This window comes from Vigna angularis, chromosome 6, assembly GCF_016808095.1.
Source record: "Vigna angularis cultivar LongXiaoDou No.4 chromosome 6, ASM1680809v1, whole genome shotgun sequence".
Taxonomy (NCBI): Eukaryota; Viridiplantae; Streptophyta; class Magnoliopsida; order Fabales; family Fabaceae; genus Vigna; species Vigna angularis.
Genome location: NC_068975.1, coordinates 31,896,018 through 31,916,768, shown reverse-complemented (window position 1 = coordinate 31,916,768; position 20,751 = coordinate 31,896,018). Strand labels below are relative to the sequence as shown.

The 20,751-nt window shown below is 32.9% G+C and overlaps 2 protein-coding genes across 2 annotated transcripts; both read right to left on the bottom strand.

Annotated features, from left to right (window-relative positions):
* Nucleotides 1-414: 414 nt before the first annotated feature.
* LOC108342546 (protein DETOXIFICATION 40) lies at nt 415-9,435 on the bottom strand. The gene is made up of 7 exons (XM_017580336.1): nt 9,121-9,435; nt 8,401-9,032; nt 3,032-3,088; nt 2,717-2,955; nt 1,781-1,899; nt 1,080-1,166; nt 415-480 (listed from the first exon to the last, which is right to left on the bottom strand). The coding sequence occupies exons 1-7, from the start codon at nt 9,433-9,435 to the stop codon at nt 415-417; spliced, it is 1,515 nt and encodes a 504-aa protein (XP_017435825.1).
* A 3,515-nt stretch (nt 9,436-12,950) lies between these two features.
* On the bottom strand, nt 12,951-20,150 carry LOC108341786 (protein DETOXIFICATION 40). The gene is made up of 8 exons (XM_017579435.2): nt 20,016-20,150; nt 17,754-18,113; nt 17,028-17,659; nt 14,534-14,590; nt 14,220-14,458; nt 13,959-14,077; nt 13,404-13,490; nt 12,951-13,132 (listed from the first exon to the last, which is right to left on the bottom strand). The coding sequence occupies exons 2-8, from the start codon at nt 18,066-18,068 to the stop codon at nt 13,067-13,069; spliced, it is 1,515 nt and encodes a 504-aa protein (XP_017434924.1). The 5' UTR covers nt 18,069-18,113; nt 20,016-20,150; the 3' UTR covers nt 12,951-13,066.
* Nucleotides 20,151-20,751: the final 601 nt, after the last annotated feature.

Here is a 20,751-nt window from a genome sequence, read left to right as displayed (position 1 = left end):
ATCATGAAATCAAATTGTAAAACAAAAACCCCTCAGAAACTTTTTATGACAAAATCTAATAAGCTTTTTTAATTTTTGTTACGGAATGAGTTTTGTTAAAAATGTGGCAAGTTAAAAAGGTTTTTAAATAAATAAAAATTCATAACAACAATGAGTAGAAAAATCAACCTTAATCTCCAGAAGAAAAGCATATGCGCAAGTTCATTATGCTACCTCCTTCTCAAAATTAACGTCACACATAATAGTGTTAAGTGCATTAATTTTTTTACTTCTTTTTAAAATGTTTTTCTTCCTAAAACAAAGAGTACATACATTATGACAATATATAAACAGAAGTTATACGAAAAATATCATTGAATTGAATAGAAGTTACAATTTATTTATTCTTTTCATTTTATTAGAAGAAGAAGCATCTCAACTCTGAACTTTGGCCTGCTTCTTGTGCTCCCAATTTTCCAATCGTTCCTTTGTTGTATTCACCTATGTTCATAGTCTTATCATATACATTGAATATGGTCAATTATACGAAACAAGATAGTTTTTTTCTTTTAAACACTCTTGGTGAATTCAGTGTCGAAATGAAGGTTAATAAAAAGGTGGAGGAACAATTAATGTCTATTTAGTTTCATTTAGGACGGAGAAACGAATAATTTCCAATACATTTAGAATATGTAACTCAAACTTTCTCAAGTCTTTCCATAAAACATAATATATTAATAAGCAACTGAATAAATTTGAGACAATTATGTGCCAATAAAGAAAAAAACGACAAAGTAAATGTATGTATTTTCCTATTGTTTCAATACTGTTTTTTATTTTCATTATATTTGAATTTTTTTCTATCATCTTTCAAAATTGAATATCAAATTATAATATATTAGAAAATAAGTTTTGAATACTGACTTATAAGATAAGGTTTACATCTTAATTATATATTATTATTTTATAACTTATAAGATAAAGTTTCCATTTCAATTATATATTATAATTTTATTTTATTTATGCATATTTTCAACGAATGGTTAATAACAAGGACGTAGGATGTATAAGATGATTAGTCATTGATAAAGTAATATTACCTCTTTATCCCAATCAGTGCGAAGTGTGATCCATAACAAAATGAGGGTCTGCAACATTGTTCCCCCGATCATTCCGGACCATATTCCCTATATATTATTACACTCAAAACAAATGTTTCATAAATTCATACACCAGAAATTCAAAATTTAATTTCAAATTGGATCTTGCTCCTAAAAATAACCAAGTATATATCAGTTAAACTTTCAGTAATTTAAAACATAATTTAAAAATATATGTTACACGATACAAATTTAATATTGTTTATTCAGCTGTATAAATCATTAAAAAAGCAGTAACTCTAAAATAAAATTACAAAATTTGTGATTTTCTACATATAGTTTTAAAGGTAATAATGAATTTAATATAACAAGTATCGATATATTTAACTTTTAGCACTAAAAAAGTATAATGTTAAGACTATTAAATTTTGTTAATTTTATTTAAACTTCACTAATTATTGAAATAGTTTAAAAAAAATTAAAATTTATTAATTATCACATACAAACACCTGCTCAATTATATTAATAATTAATGTAGTTCAAACAATACTAAGAAAATTACACTCAGAAAATTTTAATTGAAGCCATTATAAAAAATGTATTTTTTAAAAATAGTTTTACAAAAATAAGACAACAAATAAATAACATTTTGTTTATATGCATACAGTAAATGATTTACAAGGCCCAATAGATACCTTTACCTGTACACCTAGGCCGAACTTGAAGCCCAAAATACAACCCAAAGGAACTCCTATCAAATAATAACAGCCCACATTCACATAGGCTACAGTGGTTTGCCATCCGCACCCAACAGCCACTCCTAGAAAAAGCAGCTTATAATATTTATTGAAAACATTAAATAAAGAGAAATATTCTTTGACACTCTTAAACTTTTTACATTCATTTGATGAGTGTTACTTCTTCCACCACCCCATCTTCTTTCTCCACCTCCCTAATTTTTTCTAAATTTTAATCTTATCTTTTTTACTTTTACCTTTACCTATTTTACTTTTTATTTTTTAAAACTCTAATCTCCTTTCACTTTCACTCTTTCTTTTAGAGGCAAGCCCCCACCCCCCTCCACCAACTTTTACTTTCTCTTTTTCTTTTCAATTTCCACATTCGTTAACACCTAATCTAATTAATCTCTACAATCTTCTTCGCCAATAGTGTCACAAGTCATCTTCACCTCTCTACGTCACCACCATATATCATACCCTGTGACTTTGAATATCAGAACTAGTTTATTGAATCTACACCACATTGAGAAATCCTCACATCCACATGTTGATGAACTATCACACGAAATTTGTTGTTCAAACTGTGAACCTCTTTTCATTACTTTTTAAAAAATATGACAAAAAAATCAAACCATATGCAATATAACGTAACTAAGCTTTTAAGAATAAAGAATGAAAAAAGACGAAAATGGAAAGATTGGAATTTAGAAAAAATTAGAGAGGCGGAGGAAGAAGACAGGATGATGGAGAGAGTAACACTCTCATTTGATACTATCCTTATTTATTTTTTACTTTTTTATAAAAAAAAGTAAAAATTTATATTTTTATAATCATTTTATTCTTGTAAACGTGTCACGATAGCATTATTCATAAATAAATATATAAGTAGGGAGTTACCAGATAGGACAGGCTGAATTCCATTGAGAATGAGAGTAACGGCCAAGTAGGGACAGAGGTCTGAGACAGCGTGGGCCACTGTCTCACCATCTGTGAATGCATAACTCAAAACCCTACGCAGAGCAAGGATGATCACTGCTTCTATCACACCAATAATGAATGACACCATACTCACTACAATAACTAAGAATGCTGTAGATTTCGGATGCCCAGCCCCCAACTCGTTACTCACTCTCACACTGTTACACACAACAATCATATCTTTATTACCGTATCTGCATCTGCATGTTGCAAAATCAGAAATAAAGCTCTCACCTTGCAGTTGCGTTAAATCCAATTCCTATGTTCAGCATCAACCCTGCTATTGACATGCTACATACACTCTTAGGGTTATTTCTTACCAAATACATTTTCTTTTTCTTTTACTTTTCATAATTTATGGGACATTCATACTTTTTACTAAAACAATCCTATCCTTTGTTAACAGAGAATAATATACTCACTTAAGGTATGTGCTGCAGAATCTTGTTTATTTAACAAAACATAAGTTGGCTTATAAAGCCAAAATACAGAGATAATTGACCGAAAAAGAAGGATCGAAAGGACTGTATCCACCCACGATTTTCATCCTAAAATTACGTGAATGGTTAACTGATCTAGATTTAATATGCATATCCTAGAAAATAGGATTGCATAACTTATTTTAACAAACTGGAAACAGACTAACATAAAATAAATATCTCCTAAACCAACCAACATTCCCTCCCTTAAACTATATGCTATGACATCTAGTTTAATTTTGAAATTTCAATCATGCCTAGCATACTACGAAGCTTTAAGAATTGATCCAGTTTCAGAGGCTTGGTCATAATGTCTGCAATTTGAATTTGTGATTTGCAATAGCTCATTCTGACAACTCCATCCTTCACCAAATCTCTTAAAAAATGAAACCTTATATCAATGTGTTTGCTTTTCCCATGAAACACTGGATTCTTGGATAATTGTATGGTTGAATTGTTATCACACAGAATTAACGTACTGTTCTGCTCGTTAAGGCCAAGCTTCTCCAATATCCTTTTAATCCAAACACATTGACAAGCACAAGAGGCAGCTGCTATATACTCAGCCTCAGTAGTAGACAATGCTACTATAGGTTGTTTCTTGGAGGACCATGAAACTGCTCCAAAGCCAAGTAAAAACACAGATCCATATGTGCTTCTACGATCATCCAAGTCTCCAGCAAAGTCACTGTCAGAATAAGCCACAACATTTGTGTTGCCACCCTTCTTGTAAAAAATGCCCAGTTCAGTGGTACCTTTTAAGTACCTTAATATGCGTTTTGTTGCCACCCAATGTGATTCAGTTGGACAAGACATGAATCTGCTAATTAAACTTACTCCATACATAATATCTGGACGAGTTGCAGTCAAGTACATTAGACTGTCAACTACTTGCTTAAACATGGTTGGATCAATTTTAGTTCCTGCAACATCCTTTGACAGTTTTGTACCTGGGACAATAGGATTCTTTACTGCATTGCTATTCTCCATGCCAAACCTTGCTAGTATCTCATGAGTATATTTTCTTTGACAAATAAAAATTCCATTTGAATTTTGCACAACCTCTATTCCAAGAAAATACCTCATTCTTCCTAAATCAGACATGTCAAACTCTGACATCATTGACTTTTTAAATTCATCACATATGCTCCAATCATTTCCAGTATATATCAAATCATCAACATAAAGGCTTACAATTAAAATTTTACCTCCCTCTTTTGATTTTGTAAAAAGAGTATGTTCACAGTAGCACCTTTCAAAGCCTTTACGAGAAAAATAATTCTCTATCTTACTGTACCATGCTCTTGGGGCCTGTTTAAGACCATACAATACCTTTCTTAATTTGTAAACTTTGTCTTCTTCCCCTTTCTTGACAAAACCAGTAGGTTGTTGCACATAAATATCTTCCTTGAGTTCACCATGAAGGAAGGCACTTTTCACATCTAATTGAAAAACTATCCAACTATAATGAGCTGCTAATGCAAGTATGATGCGAATAGTGTCAAGCCGAGCAACCGGAGCAAACACCTCTGTGTAATCAACTCCATATTCTTGAGCATATCCTTTTGCCATTAATCTTGCTTTAAATTTGTCTATTTCACCATTCTCATTGAGCTTAGTCTTGAAAATCCACTTGACTCCAATGGGCTTCACTCCACTTGGGGCATCAACTAACTCCCAAGTCTTATTTTTCTCTATTGATTTCATCTCTTCCATCATTGCATTCCCTTGTGAAATCTCCAGCAGTATCATTATTTTCTTCTTCCTGATTGTGTGGTTCATCAGAGTGTACACCAGCCCTTGTGAAATCTCCAGCAGTATCATTATTTTCTTCTTCCCACTCCTCAGATTCATTCTCAGTTTGCACATCTTTTTCAGAATCTGAAATATCTTGCTCACATTCTGTTCTAGTTTTCTCCCAATTCCATCTGTTTTGTTCTTCGAAAATAACATCTTTACTGATAATAACTTTCTTCGAGATTGGATCGAACAAGCGATAGGCTTTTGATTCATCGCTTACTCCTAACAGGATACACCTTTTGCTTTTGTTATCAAGTTTGAATCTTTGTTGATCTGATATGTGAGTGTGAGCTATGCAGCCAAAGACACGAAAATATTTCACTGTGGGTTTAACGCCGCTCCAAGCTTCTTCTGGAGTTTTGTCTGGTACAGCTACTGTAGGACACCTGTTGAGGACATGCACACACCATTTGGCAGCTTCTGCCCAGAATATTTTAGGAACTTGTTTTTCAGCCAACATGGTACGCACCATATTCATTATTGTTCTGTTTTTCCTTTCGGCCACTCCATTTTGTTGAGGAGTGTAGGCTGCTGTTAACTGTTGTCCTATGCCTTGATTTTTGCAAAATTCTCCAAATTCATTTGAGGTAAATTCACCACCTCTATCTGTCCTTAAGCAAGTAATACATACACCAGATTCTTTTTCAACAAAGACTTTGAAACTTTTAAATATAGAAAAAGTTTCAGATTTTTCATGGAGGAGGTAAATCCAAGTTTTTCGAGAAAAATCATCAATAAAACTTAAGATATACCTCTTGTTACTAATTGAGGTGGGTTTGATAGGCCCACATATGTCTGCATGCACAAGTTGAAGCTTGGTTGATGCTCTCCAAACACCTTTCTTTGGGATCGAATTTCGATGTTGCTTTCCTACTAAGCAGTGTGTACATAAATCTTGTGGAGTCATAATTGAGGGTAGCCCATTAACCATCTCTTTAGAGGAAAGTAACTTCAAGCCATTGTAATGTAAATGACCAAATCGGTGGTGCCAAAACGAGATTCATTTACTGACTCTGTCTGAAAACATGCAGGATTTTCTGGCATCACAGTGGCTGCCACAGAAAACATCCTATTTCCACTCATTTGAACATCCATAATCTGCCCACGTCCAGGATGATGAACTGCACATATCCCATTCTGAATCACAATAGTGAGCCCTTTTTCTTGAAGTTGTCCTATGCTTAAAAGATTATTCTTAAGATCAGGAACATAGTAAACATTTGATATCACAGTTGTAAAACCATTGACATTCAGTCTGACATTTCCTTTTCCCATTACATTCAATCTAGTATTATTACCAAGATTGACAGTGTGCCTAAAGCTTTCATCCATGTTTGAAAACCACTCCTTATTTCCACTCATATGATTGCTACATCCAGAGTCAAGAAACCAGTTTTCTTCCTTCCCTTGTTTGTGATCAACATAGGCCATTAGTAGGAGTTCATCTTCCTGTTTCATTTCATCCTGTACCTCAGCCTCAACATAGTTTGCATTTTGCCAAGTGGGACATTCATATTGGAAATGTCAAAGTTTGTGACATTTAAAGCACTCAATGTTTGCTTTGTTGAAGGATTGTCTTCCTCTTCCTTGGCCGCCTCTAATGAAATGTCTTCCCCTTCCTCTTCCTCTTCCTCCTTTATCTTCATTAGTAATGTGAAGCACATTTTCTTCATCATCATTACTGTTCATTCTTTGCTCATGAACAAGGAGACTACTTTGTAACTCATCAATTATCATAATCTCTAAATTGTTTGATTCTTCAATTGATCAAACAACGTAGTTAAATTTAGAGACCATGGACCTTAGTATTTTTGCAGTGATAACACTCTCACCCATATGTTCACCACACGTTTTCATACTTTTAGCAATCTTTAGAGTACGAGCAAAATACGAATTGACCGTCTCTCCTTCTTTCATCTGTAAAATTTCAAACTCTCTGCGTAATGCTTGCAACTGTGCTCTTTTCACCCTAGTAGAGCCTTGGAATTTTTGCTTCATTGAATCCCAAATGTCTTTAGACATGTCATCATTAAGTATTGTATCTAACACTTCACGGTCTATAGCTTGATAAAGGTAATTCTTTATCTTCAAGTCTTTTAAGTTTTGCTCCTCCATCAATTTAACTTCTTCCTCTGAAGGTGTTGCTCCATCTGCAACTTTGGTGATCCCTTGCTCTACCAAATTCCAATACTGTTTGGAACGTAGGAAATTTTCCATCAACTTTGCCCAATGATCATAATGACCAGCAAATTTTGGGATTGCAGGTTGCACATACTTATCATTCTCTGCCATTCTGTTTTCACACTCTTTTTGAAATAAATTTGTTGTTTCTTTCCACTCACTCACCACTGTTTCTCTCACTCTCGAGGAGATTTTAGGATCAGGCCCGTATATAGGAGCTCTGATACCAATTGTTAACAGAGAATAATATACTCACTTAAGGTATGTGCTGCAGAATCTTGTTTATTTAACAAAACATAAGTTGGCTTATAAAGCCAAAATACAGAGATAACTGACCGAAAAAGAAGGACTGAAAGGACTGTATCCACCCACGATTTTCATCCTAAAATTACGTGAATGGTTAACTGATCTAGATTTAATCTGCATATCCTAGAAAATAGGATTACACAACTTATTTTAACAAACTGGAAACAAACTAACATAAAATAAATATCTCCTAAACCAACCAACATCCTTCACATACTGTAACTTTGATTCAATTTTAATGAAATTGGTACATTAAAAATATATTATATAAATGTGAAAGTAATATTTTAGAATCATGATTTTATAATGAATAAGACATACCTCTTAAATATAATTTTAGAATTTTTAAATAAGATGCAGTATTTTAAAAAATATGATTTTTATATTATTTTTCTTATTAGAACGGTAGGTCTTCTGTTTGTTACTATGTTTGTTTTCCGCGGACCTTTTTTAACGTAGGTCTAGCTCCTGTATTCAGTGTGATATAGCAAACAAAATTCTTTCAATAATAAAAGTTTCTGAGTTACTTATCTCTTTCTCGTAGTCCGTGTTTTCTTCTTCTTTCTTTTCATTCCAAGGTTTAAAGTTCGCTCACCATGCTTGTCTGTGGAGCTCTTGGTTCGCTCGATATCCAATATTTCTTTTCATAAAAGTATTTCATTGCAAAGACTATTTCACTTTTTTTTTTTATACAAGTCTTAAGTGAGAGTACGACTTCTTTTTTTATTTTAATCTTCATTAAAAATAAAAATAAATTGTATATATTTTATGAACTCGAAATAATTATTATGATTAGTAGTGTTAATATAGTAAGTGACTAAAGCAGGATTTACTTACCAAACAGAGATAGAATCAAGGGAAAGCTGAGGATTGTCAAGCAAGCCGGTAATCAGCACGAGCACCTGAAAATACCACGTCTCTAAACACAGCATAACCGCGGACGAAGCCGAGAGCTTCACAAAAGCCCAAAGCCCAGACAAAGCCTCAACACTAAGCCCATTCCACGTTCGCTTGAACCTGGGGGCCACAACTATATACGTAAACTGGGCCACTACTATAATCCACCAAGAAAAGCTCAATGTCAATGAAGAACCTAACAGCCGAATCCCCAAACGGTACACCACCAGCCAACTCAGCAGAACATGGAGCAGCAGCGTAGCCCCGGAGATGAAAGTGCTCGGCGCCACCACACTCTGCGCCTGCAGAAACTTCTGTATGGGGAAGTTCACCGCGTAAGCGTAGATCTGCGGGATCAAACCGTACACAAAAACCTTGGCAACCGAAGCAAGCTCAGGGGGTTCGCCCAGCAAGAGAAGAATGGGATCGCAGAAGATATACGCCACCGTTAAGGGAATTCCAGTTACAACTAAAACAATGATTGCTCTCTGCATGTATACTCCCAACATCTCATGCTTATTTGCTCCGTACGCTTGTCCGCATAAAGTCTCCACAGCACTTCCCATACCTAGCTAAACCAATTATCATACAAAAAAACAAATAAATAATCAGAAACACCTGACAGAGTTGGTAAATGGTGATCCATATATATAGATTTACCATTAGGCCGAAGGCGAAGAGCTGAATGCCACTGTTCCCAAGGTTGGCTGCAGCGAGCTGGAGATTTCCGAGGTGGCCGAGGAATGCTCGAGTGATGTAGGACATGAGGCTCTTGATGATATAAACGAGGATTGCAGGTCCTGCAAGGGGAAATAGGAGGTTGAGTTCGATCCATGCGGCTGAGAGGAGGCGCTTGGAGCAGGTTGTGGTGGTTTCTGATAGCACTTCTTCCAGACGTGAATCTGCTGCGTGTGATGATTCGTCATCATGGCTTGAGATGATGAAGCCTTCATGCACTTCCTCTTCATATTCCATCTCTCTCCTCATTGACTTTCCAACCTTTGAACAATAAAATATTAAACTAAAAATATATTAAAACCGGCTCTAAAGTAGGGGTGCAAATTTTCGCAACAAAATCCCGACATACCTACACCTAACAACCAAATAAATATAAATAAATAAACAATACTTTCCACAAAAATTATTCTAAATTCTCCTTTTTACTTAATACGATTTTAAAAAAATTCGATATCTAAATTAGGAATCAGCTATTAGAAAAATAATCTCTTTAAAATTTTCAATGAATTATTAAAATTAAAATTATTTACGGAGACACAAAGTCCATGCTTAATCACATCAACTGCTAATCACGTGATAATTAGGTTCAAGTTATAACAATGAAATGAGAAAAAAATTATAAAAGTTTATGAATGATTTGATATATATATATATATATATATATATATATATATATATATATATATATTATTTATATTATTTTTTTTATTAAATTATAAATTTATATATATATATATGTGTGTGTGTGTGTGTAAAGACTTTTCCTGTGTTTTTTTATATATGAGGAAGGAAAGTTTACAAAATAAAAAATATAGCAGTTTATTTTATCTTGTTTTTTTCACTTTCGTCTCAAATGTAGGCTTCCCTAATTTGCGCTAGTCCCGATCCAGTTAAAAGAGAATATAAAAAATGTCTGAACCTCAAATTATTGAGAAAGGAGAAAAAAATAATTGCTTCGACTTCTCTTTATTATTTATTTTTCTCAAACTTCGGTTACCAAGTGCTTCAAGTTCTTAAAAAATACTTCTCAAATAAGAGAAAATGGAATAAATAACTGTTACTATCGAGTATGTCTGACCGATCGGGAGTGTTAGAGCAAGAAATGTTAATTATACTCGGTCAGCACATAGAGTGTTATCCACGTGAAGTCTCGAGCCGTTTTGTTGGAGACAACCTTTGAATGCTATTAAATACATAATTAAGCATATAACGGTCATTGTATATCAGATAAGGTATGCATTAATTGTCATTAAAAGGTAAATTAAATTAATGGGTTATATTCTTGGTGACCCTGTAAATAACAAATTATTAGGAACGTAAAAGCCTGATTTTCTAAATTTCACTAGACTCGCAAAGATAAATTCTGACTTGAGCATCGGAGTGTTTTCTGCATGTTACTCCCCGTTTTGGCATTGATTAAGGAGGATTTGGACGGAGAGACAGGAACACGGAGGACCGATCGGTGGAGGCGGAGCATTCTCGAGTAGAGGCATTAGGAGTTTTCCTCGACGCCATTCCAGCAGAAACAATAACGATCGAATTATTCTTAAATGTAACAAAATTGATATAAAACAACTTTAAAATATGATGCATGGGAAGACACATCAATCAACCATCGAATAAAAATTATAAAAGAAAAAATCTCTTGAGTTTAGTGTTTGATAAACTTTTTTATGACAATAAGTTTTTTTAATGCGTGTTACTAATGAGTTTTGTTAAGAATGTGCCAAGTTAAAAGGTTTTTAAGGAAATAAAAATCCATAATAACAAAACAAAAATAATAAACTTTACATGATCAAAGAAAAAAAATGTTTAAAATATAAGTAGAGATATAAAAAGATTAATAACGTAAAAGGTAACTGTTCAACTGATTAACAAAGAACCATTTACAACAAATTCAAATCATGAAGGTATATGTCAAAATACATTTTGGAATTTATACAAAGTTTTTGAAGTCAATAAGTCAACATAAAAAATAAAGGACTCCTTTGATAAATGCAAAATGTGATTTCTAAGCATATTTAACAGTCTCAAAGCTTAAAGATTATTTTTTACAGTTAAAAAAACATTTAAAATGAAATGTTTCTTCAAAAAATGTCTTACGGGTATTTGATCCACTGCAATTTAGCAGATATTTATAATGTTTACTGTGTTAGTTAAAATCATTTAAAAAATATTTATAATAAATATAATTAAAATATTATTTATTTAAATATTAAGTTTGTAAATTAAATCCCAACTAAAACAATTATAAAATTTCAACAACAAAAAATATATAAGAATACAATAAGTTATTGGAATTGAGTTTCACTTACTCACTCTTATGTTGCCTAAGATTATCTATTTATAAAAGTCATTCTAAATTATTTCGACACACTTAGAAATTCCAAATATGTGTTAGTTCAGTAATTAATCCCTTAATTTATCAAATGAAAGTTTATGTAATAAGTTTAAGAACTTGTTCAACTAAACTTCAAATCTATTTTTAACCTTTATAGAATTATTACTGAAAATAGTTTTAGAAAAAAAAATTCAACTTCAATTTAAATGAAAAAAGTTACCATTTAGAATGAAATTAAATCACTGATATTGAATAATAAACATCGTATATAATAAGAGTTTAATGAATTGCATTGAACTCCAACCGAAAGAAGGATTAGTTATTTATAATAATAAGAGTGATCACCGAGAAAATGTAGAAGAAGATATTAATTTTAGAATCTTTATTCCGATATAATTATTGGAGTTTTTCTTTTGCTTTATTCTTCCTTCCCGTTATCAGTGTTTTTCTTTCCTGTATGTGGTGAACAAAACAAAGTATGTATGAGAGAGAATAATGCTAAATTAAAGAATTGTTGATGATGAAAGAGATGATAACATATTAAAGGTCAAAACAATGATTTATTAAATTAGAGAATGGTTAGAAAAGTCAACGAAATCCTACAACAAAGCAACTATGCCTACATTTTTTAAATCGATTAAATCATGAAATGAAGTGAGTTCGAAACTCAAACGACAAAGAAAAAGAAATTGTGTGGGTAAGTATTTGTGAATAAAATATGGAATGAATAATTAATATTTCTGTATATTTCTTATATATAAGTAGCGAGTTGGATATTTCTGTATATTTCTTATATATAAGTAGCGATGGGTGTAAGTATTATATTACTTGAAATTAAATTTATTTTTATTGAATTAAATTTATTTGATATTTTATCAAGTTTAATTTAATTTTAATTTTAATTTATATTTTCTTTTAATTTTATTTTAAAAATTTATAAAATATTTGTATGTATTTACATGTACCGCAAATTTTACAATACGATATTTCTTAAAGGATATATCCACACATATATTAGATGAATTATTTTAATACAAATCGAATAGGTAATAAGCATTATCAATACTCCATTCAACCCTTTCCTAATTATAAAAGTATGAAATAAAGAATAAATATTTCGTTAATTTTGATAATTTTATTTTAATAACTTATATTTAATAGCTTATTTTTAATAGATATATTTTTATTCAGAAGAACTCAATATTCAATAAATATTTATACATATTTAAAAAAATGACACTAAAACACATACTCACCCTTTTATATGTAAAAATCTTATTCTCTTATTATTTTGAGCATAAAAAATTCTTTTATAAATAAATATTTCATCACATTTCAATATTAAAAAACATATAAAAATTTCCATAATCCAACACACGCTCTTTAATCCAATCACATGTACGCTCACGAATTCAATAACAACAAAAAGTAAGTACAATGTCTCTTATTAAATATGCTAAAAAAAATAGTTATGAGTACAACTTTTAGTACCAACTTTTTTTTTTTCCTTTTACAAGATGAAACATTTCAACTCTCAACTTTAGCCTGTTTCTTGTTGTCCCACTTGTCCAATCGTTCCTTTGTTGTATTCACCTATGTTCATAATTTTATCATATACATGAAATATGATCAATAAAACGAAACAAGATAGTTTTTCTTTTCTACATACTCTTGGTGAAATTAAGTGTCAAAATGAAGGCTAATAAAAAGGTGGAAGAACAGTTAATGTGTGTTTAGTTTCATTTACGATGGAGAAATGAATAATTTGTAATACAGATACCTAATTGTTAAAATTGAATATTGAATCATAATGCTTGATTATGATAACGTATAAGATGATTAGTTATTGATAAAGTATTATTACCTCTTTATCCCAATCAGTGCGAAGCGTGATCCATAATAAAATGAGAGTTTGCAACATTGTTCCGCCGATCATTCCCGACCATATTCCCTGTATATTAATTATTACATATCAAAACAACTGTTTCATATATTTTGATTTCATCAACATGATCCAGGTTTTGGATTGCTACTGGAAATACCTGGGTATATATCAACTAACCAATTCTAAAATTATTTTGAAAACTACAAGTTTAATTTTTATAGGCTGTTAATATTTATTTTACTACATGAATCATTAAATAACAAATAACGTTATAACATAATTACAAGACCAATTATTTTCTACTATATATGTGTAAAATAATCATTAGAAAAGCAGAAATTTTATTATTCATAATAATTTATAACAAGATGATCATATGCAAAATTACGCTCAATAATTAAACCCATCATATTTAATGTATTTTTTAAAATTATTTCTAACAAAAATACGACAGTAAATAAATAATGCTGTATGAAAATACATTTTATTGATGTAAAAATACAGTAATTGATTTGTAAAGCTCAATAAATATACCTGCACGCCAAGGCCGAAGTTGAAGCCCAAGATGCAACCCAAAGGAACTCCAATCAAATAATAACAGCCCACATTCACATAAGCCACAGTGGCCTGCCATCCGCACCCCACAGCCACTCCTACAAAAAGTAGAGACTCTTACAGTTATTTTTCTTACAAAATATTATCATATAAAACATTAATATTTATTTTTCACTTAATAGACCTACTATTGGTTATAAAAATATTTAATAGTTAATTTAAAAGATTTGTAATGAGTACCAGATAGGACGGGTTGAATTCCGTTGAGAATGAGAGTAACGGCCAAATAGGGACAGAGGTCTGAGACAGCGTTGGCTACTGTTTCACCGTCTGTGAAAGCGTAACTTAAAACCCTACGCAGAGCAAGGACTAGCACTGCTTCTATCACACTAATAATGAAGGATATCATATTCACCACAATCACTGAGAATGCTGCAGATTTTGGATGCCCAGCCCCCAACTCGTTACTCACCCTCACACTGTTACATACAACAATCACATCTTTATCATATATATACTATGCATGCTGCAAAATCAATCCATAAAATCCTCACCTTACAGCTGCATTGAATCCAATTCCTATGTTCAGCATCAACCCTGCTATTGACATGCTGCGTACAGTAACAATTGTATGCTCTGTTAGGGTTATTTCTTACCAAATACATTTTTTTTTCACTTTCCACATTGTATCAACATTCTTCTATTCTCTACTAAAAATGTACCGATCTTGCTTACGCTATTTATAAAATGGGTGTAACTTTGATTCAATTTTAGAAAAATGGATAGATTTTTTTTAAAAAAAGTTATAAGTGATGAATTCTTATTGTATATACAGAAAAACGACTTTAAAATGAATAAATAGTATTTGTTAAATAAATTTTAGATTGTCAATTATTGTTTCTTCCATTTTAGTGGAGTAGGTTTTGCATCATAATTAGATTGTAAATTATTGTTTTTGTAGAATACATTTTGGTGAGATTTCAGTTTTTGTTTTTTTATTGTGTGATTTATTTGCGTGTTTTAGAATGAGTTAAATCAAGCGAATTTGTTTTTAGTCCATCTTTCAAACTAAGATACATTGTAGTCCTCCTCCTTAAGAAAGCTTTAATTTTTGGTCCTTCAAAATCAACGGTGTTAAATTTTGGCTGAAGTGTCTAACAGTATGCCAAGTCACTTCTCTTTTTTCTGAAACGTGTCATCTTTGTTTCATGCTCCGTCTCTTTGTTCAACTCGTTTTCTTGGACACTAAAGGTACTGTGATGAAGTTAACATCATTAATTTTTTATTTCTTTCACTTTTTACTTGTGGAGTGCACCCACATAGGTGATGGAAAAAGCACAAGCTGAGGTCAGAAAAGTGTATGGTAAGAAGGGATATGTGGATGAGACAGATTCACAGAAACTGATATACTTGAAGTCCATAATCAAAGAAACATTGAGGTTACACCCACCTGTACCATTATTAGTTCCCAGAGAAAGTAGAGAAAGGTGTGAAATAAATGGATATGAGATAGACAAGGGTAATTATCAATGCTTGGGCAATTGGAAGAAATCTTGAGTATTGGACTGAAGCTGGGAGTTTCAAACCTGAAAGGTTTCATAATAACTGTATCGATTTCACAGGTGCAGACTTTGAATTTATCCCATTTGGTGGTGGAAGAAGAATCTGTCCAGGCATTACATTTTCCATCGCAAATATTGAGTTGCCACTTGCTTAGTTACTTTAACCATTTTGATTGGAAACTTCCCAACAATTTGAAAATGAAGAACTTGACATGACCGAGTCTGGTGGTAGAGGAATAATTTCTTCCCAATAATTTCTTCCTAATAAATCCTCCCATGAAAAAAAAATACATCAGTAATAACGAACAAAGGAATGAACTTTATCCTAGAATTACCTCTTTCCATGGCAATATATAACGCATGGCAGAGGCTTTCCATCGGGACTGATAATTGGCATGTAATGACTGCAAGCTCGGCGTGAAGCTCGAAGGGAGAGGGAGAGGGTGAAGGACTTCAAGATCCAGCTGTAGGGGACGACCGTGGGAAGGAAGGGACAGCTTGCAATCATGGAGAGGTGTTCGAGGTGGTATCGGAGGTGGCTGTGGTAGAGTCCGAGGGAGAGGGGATAGAAGAGCTAGAAAATATTGACTAGTGTCACAAAAAAAATACGTGACACACCACCACTTTTAGCCACATCAGTTGGTTTTTAACGATGTTAGTTTTGGAGGACCAAAAATTAAGGTTTTCTTAAGGAAGAAGACTAAAATGTACTTTAATTTGAATGAGGGACTAAGAACAAATTCGCTTGATAGTTTAGGGACTAAAAACATATTTAACCCTTTTAGAATTTGACTTCACTCTTTTTTGTATGATTTGTTCACATTTTTTATTGACAGTCTTCTTTGATTTTCATTTACTTACCCAAATTAGCTTACTTTACATTTTTCTTTGAAAATTTATTCTCATTTTTCTCGATGGTTTTTTTAGTTTATTACAAGTTTACTAAACCTTAAATTTTTGTAAGTTGACTTATAGACCTAATTTGAATCATGATTGACCACATTTGTGTCAATTTTCAGATCCCACATGACATAAAGACCAACATCATTTTTCAAATTGTATACTTTTAGTTTTTCTACTTTTCTCTCTTCTCCCTCTTTTCTCTTGTTTTTGTTTTTTTCCTTTGTTCTGCAATTTTTGTTCTTCAATAATGAAGAACTCAATTTATGAGATCAATTAACATAAGACTAAATAAGTCAAATTGAATTTTTCATCAATCAATCTTCACTCTGAGTTCTAATTTCAGTTTTTATCTTTGTGAAATTAAATCGTATTTTTTATTTAAAATTTTTAATAAATTTTTATATATTAAAAAAAGTTTGTTTATCTGAAATTAAAAAATAAAGTTTTAATATAAATAATTGAAAAAAGTGAAATTGTTTATATAAAATACAACTTTATTATGAAGTCAGATTTCAGAAGTGCGAAATAATTAGTATGAATATTAGTGGTAATATAGAAAGTGATTAAAGCAAGATTTACTTACCAAACAGAGATAGAATCAAGAGAAAGCTGAGGATTGTCAAGCAAGCCGGTAATCAGCACGAGCACCTGAAAATACCACGTTTCCAAACACAGCATAACAGCAGAGGCGGCCGAGAGCTTCACAAAAGCCCAAAGCCCAGATAAGGCCTCAATGCTAAGCCCAGTCCACGTCCGCTTAAACCTGGGGGCAAGAACTATGTACACAAACTGGGCCACTACTATGATCCACCAAGACAAGCTGAGTGTCAACGAGGACCCTATCAGCCCAATCTTCAACCAGTACACCACCACCCAACTCAGCAGCACATGGAGCAGCAACGTAGCCCCGGAGATGTAAGTGCTCGGCGCCACCACACTCTGCGCCTGCAGAAACTTCTGTATGGGGAAGTTCACCGCGTAAGCGAAGATCTGCGGGATCAAACCGTACACAAAAACCTTTGCAACCGAAGCAAGCTCAGGGGGTTCACCCAGCAAGAGAAGAATGGGCTCGCAGAATATATACGCCACCGTTAAGGGAATCCCAGTTACAACTAAAACAATGATTGCTCTCTGCATGTATACCCCCAACATCTCATGCTTATTCGCTCCGTACGCTTGTCCGCATAAAGTCTCCACAGCACTTCCCATACCCAGCTAAACCGATTATCATACACAAAACAAATAAATAACTAGTATTTGTGAGTAACGAATATAAAGTTGGTAATGGTGATCCGTATATACAATTTACCATTAGTCCATAGGCGAAGAGCTGAATGCCACTGTTGCCAAGATTGGCCGCAGCGAGTTCGAGGTTTCCGAGGTGGCCGGCGAAGGCTCGAGTGACGAAGGACATGAGGTTGTTGATGACATAAACGATGATTGCAGGTCCTGCAAGGGGAAATAGGAGCTTGAGTTCGATCCATGTGGCTGAGAGTAGTCGCTTGGAGAAGGCTACGGTGGTGTCTGATAGCACTTCTTCCAGACGGGAATCTGTTGCGTGTGATGATCGGTCATCATGGGTTGAGCTCAAGAAGGGTTGATGTAGTTCCTCTTCCGTTTCCATGTTTTATGTTTCACCACTCCCGTTTTACTTCCAACCTTTTAATAGCTTTGAATAGCAATAAAATATAAAATTAAATTGTTTAATTAAAATGTAAACTGATCTATTAAATAAAAAAAATAATAAAACTAGCTGTAAAGTGCAAATTTACGTAGATGTTGACGGGCCATTACTCTGTCAGAGAAAAAAACTTGATAGATAACCATACCACGCAAAACTAAATAAATATAAATAAGCAATACATTTCCTAAGATTAATTTAACTTAATATGTATGGCACTTTCATTAATTTTTTAATAAATATCTCAAAACTTACTAACAGTATACCTGATTAAAAGATTGCATAAAGTTATTTATAGAATTTTACAAATTTTAAAATAAATTAGCTATCTGTTTTAAAAAATACTTTTCATATTTTGTCATTTTTAAAAGAAGGAGTCCATGTAGAAATAACTAGCTATCGAAATGAGGCCTAGCTATTAAGTCCAATATGACCATACAATCAACCCTTTCGGAATTGAATCACAAATTGCCTCATGCTATTCTTATTTGGTTTTTGCATTGAACAAGAGTGACTCTGCCATGCAATCCCTGCACACTATGCATCATTACAAGACTACCCAATTAATATATAAAGTCTGGGCACCGTGCCCTACACTTTTTCATTTGCAAAACTGTCATGTGATTGGATACTTTAAATGCATCACGCAAGACCATGAAAGCGGGACCCACTCTCGTACAAGGGGACGAGATGGACAAACACATTTTAAAGGCAATTAAAATAACGTGGAGCCCACTCATCCATATTATCAATACGGATGTTTGGACGTCTTACAATGATTGGAAGTAAGATAAATTAAGAATACATGAGAGATGTAAATCGTGTTTTACAACCAGCACTCCTTAAAAACAAGCAAAAGGAAGAAAATCACGAGCCACCATGCAATTGTGCTTTAAGATTGAATTTGTTCAAAGAGGTTTTTTTAGAAAAATAGTATACTTTTCTACATAAAATATCAAAATGGGCACTATCATAAAACTAGAGTTTTTTTAACATTGAATTTGAAAGAAGTAGCTGACTTTTGATTTAGATTTTTTGAATTATAAATCGTGAATGTGTTTAATTAAAGGTTTGTGAAGTGATAATCAGTTTCAATTTTTTTTTTAATTTAGAAAACGTGTAGTGTTGCACAGAAACTTTTAGTGGGGTCTTCAATTCTCCATCAAACAATTGCACAGGGTCATTGAATTTGAGTGCAATTTCACGTCCTACCTTTGCACTGTGCTGCGAGCTCGTTCAAAGCAACGCATTGAAGCTGCTAACAACCCGATGCATGTTTGTTTGAATGGAATCTTTGCAACTTGGAAGAAGGGTACACTGAAATGAAGACACAAACCATAAGGTCCAACCAGCCAACCAAAATGTTTGGTTCCTTAGCTGTAGACTTCTGATTTAGGACTGCATTAAGGGCTTCGTTGTATGTTGGTAGCATTATCCACTGACACACTACCACTCAGGAGGGTTTCCTCCCTCTATGCCCTACTCTACCCTCGTGCTCCTCGTGCTCCTCCAAGACCTTCATGATCTGGTCCTTCGCATCTTCAACACCCCATAGTGCCACCACTTCATTCATTCTCCTAACCAATCCAGTATGACTCAGACCATAAGAACTTAAGCAGAGTCATTGTCATCTTGTAGGCACTGTCACCTTCACCGTTGAAGATGAAGTGGGGACCACCGCCGGTGTCTCAATCAAAGGCGCACTCGGTTTACCCTCAGTCACTGAGCTGGGAGTCACATGTGCAACTCTCTATGATTGTTTTAGGTTTATCTCATTTGGGGTTATTAACATCATATAATATAACCAGGCAAATCAAAGAACCAGAGTAGAGCAAAACACAGCAGAGATGAGAATGTTCGCTGTAAAGAGCCAAAGCAATGAAACTTTACCTGCAAGGAGTCTTTTTGCGGCGCCGAAAGAAACAGCTCCTCCTCTTCTCAGCCTCGCCCTTCCTCCACTTTTCCCTCTTCCAGTCTTGCCTTCTTTCTCTCAGTTGCTCTCTGCTACTAGGTTTTAAAAGACCTCCTCTTTCTTCTGGGCATGCATATATATGATTGGGATAAAAAAGTATTACACCTTATTGAGATAAAAAATGTCATTGTGAACGTCATTGTAAAATTATTTAATTATATTATTTGTTTGGATTGTGTCTCTGGTCTTTGTCCTTGTTAATATAGAAAGAAAAAAAAAAAGTTAAAAAAGTCACTTATTAATCCTTTAACCTCACTTAGCATATTCAGTAGGACATGGAGTTGGCGACAAGATTTCAAGGCCGAAGACAAAACCAATTTGAATACTAATAACCGATGTCTCTTTCTTAAGGGTTTGTCTACACGAGTACCAATTTCATTATTAGCCCAGACATACATTTATTTTTACATTTATTTAATATTATTATCTTTTATTTTTTTCTGTTAATACAAAAAAAATATTTTTATAAATGTAAACATACGGATTTTACCATTACTTCTCTACGTAAAAGTAAAATAATTATAAAAGACTCAACTTTTATATTTTTAAAATAAGTTGGCAAACTTATATTCATTTCGATGTATATCATAAAATTAAAATGATGGTAAAAAAATAAATTTTTATACTTAACAAAAAGAAAAAAAATTATTTCAA